A 2,795-nucleotide genomic window follows, 5' to 3' on the forward strand; every position below is an offset into this window, starting at 1 on the left:
GCTTTTGCTAAGTATTTTCAAAGAGGAAATAGAAGGCTTTTTCTAAAAGAAGTGCCTAGGAGGCTATTTCACCTGTAGCTCGCCTCTCAACATCGTATAGAGAAATTTGGGCGGAGTGGGCCGTCCTTTTTACAGTTGGGACTTTCTGGTATTTACCGTTGTGGTAAAGAGGGGAGGAATAAAAACCAACAAAGCTATCTGGCATTGACTACTGCCTGTTACCTCCAAAACATTAGCAGGAAACCAAGACTGCCTTCCCGAGGTTCGCCTAATCGAACTCCATCGTGCATCTTTGAAAATTACAGCTGTTTTTGAGTCCTGTTAGTAAAATGAATAATCTGCGACGCATAGGCTAAACAATGCAAACAGGTACACAATTACAAGTCTCCCAGGTTTGAAGAGCGAGGGGGCGCAGTGTGAAGATGCCTCGGAGCAGCCAGAGGTGTAATAGCCCTTGGCTGCGCCCTGCGTCAGGTGCCAGTGAGAGGAAGCACAGAGTCATTTACTCGTTGAGAATACTGCATTTCCACTTTTGACTCATTAGGATCAATAGATTTTAATACCTGCCAAAATCCACAAATATTGCCACAACAAAACGTGTTATTAAATAAAGTTAAGTGTTTATTGGGCTTAAAGATGGGGTTTTCCGACCGTTTGGCTACATAAATGTGCGAGAGCAGCAGAGCGAGCGGCTCGCAGGCCAATCTGCCAGTGTTGGTTCGCTGGGAAAGGGGGCGAAACCGAGGACACTTTTAAGCTGACCAGATTGGGGTTGGCTGCCCTACCTGCGGGGTGGCCGTGGGGAGTTACCCTCAGCTCTGAAGATGCCTCCCCTTAACTGAAAACGTCATTGACCAGTAAAGCCGCCCATGCGGGCCGCGCCTCTTCCAAGTCTGCGCAGGCCGCCTTTGTCCCTGCAGTGACTGCCGCGAGGGCAAGGAGCGAGGGGGAGGATGTCACCAGAGTTTATTGAAGTGTTTATAAGCCTAGAACTCTGGTTTTTGCGGGGAGGCGGGGTGTTTATCCAACTTCACTGTAGCAACAATTCTGTGGGCCTCGAATCCCAGGAGGCCTCCGTGCACCCTCGCTGGGCGACCCGGAGTCCGGGCCTCTCCCGAGGATCCGCAGCCGGGGGTCAACGCTCGCCCCCGCGCCACACTCCTTTGCCTCGTCGTGCTTTAAGCACGGTCCCATTCAGTCTGGAATTTCAGCTCAAGATCCGGGCCAAAAGTTCCCTGCGGGGTTGGTATATTAACATCCGCGTTCGCTTTTCCCAGGGGCACGAGGGGCTCCGGACAACTTCTAGCAGCTCCCGGGCGCCCTCCAGGGACCGCCCCCACCCAGTTTCTGCGCAGCTCGGGCCCCCACCTTCGTCTTGCGACCCCAGATCTTGGCCTCCCACGGCCGCGCTCGGGGAGGCTATTGCGACTGATACGCCCCGGGTGCTTTCGTTTTACTTTCGCTCCCTCCTCTCCGCAGCTAGGAAGACTGTGCAAGAACAAAGTAGGGGCGAAAAGCGCGTGTCCTGACAAAGTGTCGGGGGACACTGCAGCTTGGCCCGAAGCTAGGGCGGGGAAATGAAGGCTGAGGCCCGAGGCCTCGGTATCTCTGCCTCTCGCTAGTGTGGGACGGGCCAGGGGGCCCTGCCTAGTTTTCTTCATGCAAGGAAAAGTGGTTTGTAGATATTCAGAACAAAATTGGCGCGGAAACGAATTCGCCGTCTTAGGAGGGCTGTGGCAGGGCACAGCAGAAGCAGGAAGACCGGCAGTCAGGGCCTTTGCCTAAATTGGAAGGAAACCAGGGGAGACAGCGCCAGCTCCCGTACCAGGCTCCGAGCACCATCAGGTGTGAGGGGACCAAAGCGCCGTCCGGTTAACTGGGGGGTCGACTAAGTTCCACGTTTTGGCAACCCAGCAACCACCGCACGGGTTCGCTTTGGTTCCCCTCGCCTTCTTTAGAGCGAGTGCACACATTGGCAGCTGATAATCCCACCACCTAAAGTCTCCCTCTTAAAAGGCAAGCCTGGAAAGGTTTCCCAAATAGAGACAAATTTACTACTGTCTTGACTGGCCCAGCGAAAGCGCTCCCAGGTTTGGAGGAGCCCAGTGCCCAGCCAGGAAGCTCGGCTCAGGGTGTGCGAGTCCTTGAAGAGTCCCCCACGGCCTGCAGTTGGGCCGAATGAGGGTCTGTGCGCGGGAACGGTTTCCCCAAATTCCTTAAGTAATACCTTAACCCTTCCAAACTGTTCATCACACTGTTCAGCTGCCAGGAAAGGTCCGACGCGCTTCTGGCCCTCGTCCTAGCTCAGCTCTAGTTTATTCCACCAGTGATCTGAGAAGCTAAATTATTTTATTCCCACCCTGTATAGTTAAACAGCAATATACATAAATCACTCAGGGAAGCTGCTAAGGCAAATAACACTCAACTGAGCTACTTGCACTTGGTTTTATTGTAAGGCCTTCCTCTGGTGTTTACCGCCCTCCTTGTTTACATCAAGCTCAGGAACAGAGGCTTTAGGCCGGTAGAGAGCTCAGTTTCATTTCAAGGGTATGGCAAGGCCTCTCATTTCGTCATAAGGTTTTGAAGGATAGTTCGTCTGTTTTTGTCTCACATCTAACTTCCAGTAACTTCTCAAAAACTATATTCCTCAAACTGTAGCTCCGGTCTGCAAACTCCCGGCTCCCTAGCTGTCCGGGAAGGGGGACTCGAGCTCGCGCAAAGCCTCGCTGCACCTGCGGAAGAGGGAGAGCGTCTGGGTGCGCCATGGAACGCCCGCACCGCGCTTCCCGCGCTCC

The 2,795-nt window shown here is 53.6% G+C and overlaps 1 protein-coding gene across 1 annotated transcript; it reads right to left on the reverse strand.

The window, feature by feature from the left end:
* Positions 1-546: 546 nt before the first annotated feature.
* LOC105509752 lies at positions 547-2,789 on the reverse strand. The gene has a single exon (XM_011939208.1). It carries the CDS (start codon positions 1,659-1,661, stop codon positions 1,179-1,181), a length of 483 nt encoding a protein of 160 aa, XP_011794598.1. The 5' UTR covers positions 1,662-2,789; the 3' UTR covers positions 547-1,178.
* Between the last annotated feature and the right edge of the window lie 6 nt (positions 2,790-2,795).

Source organism: Colobus angolensis, unplaced genomic scaffold (assembly GCF_000951035.1).
Source record: "Colobus angolensis palliatus isolate OR3802 unplaced genomic scaffold, Cang.pa_1.0 Scaffold101, whole genome shotgun sequence".
Classification (NCBI taxonomy): domain Eukaryota; kingdom Metazoa; phylum Chordata; class Mammalia; order Primates; family Cercopithecidae; genus Colobus; species Colobus angolensis.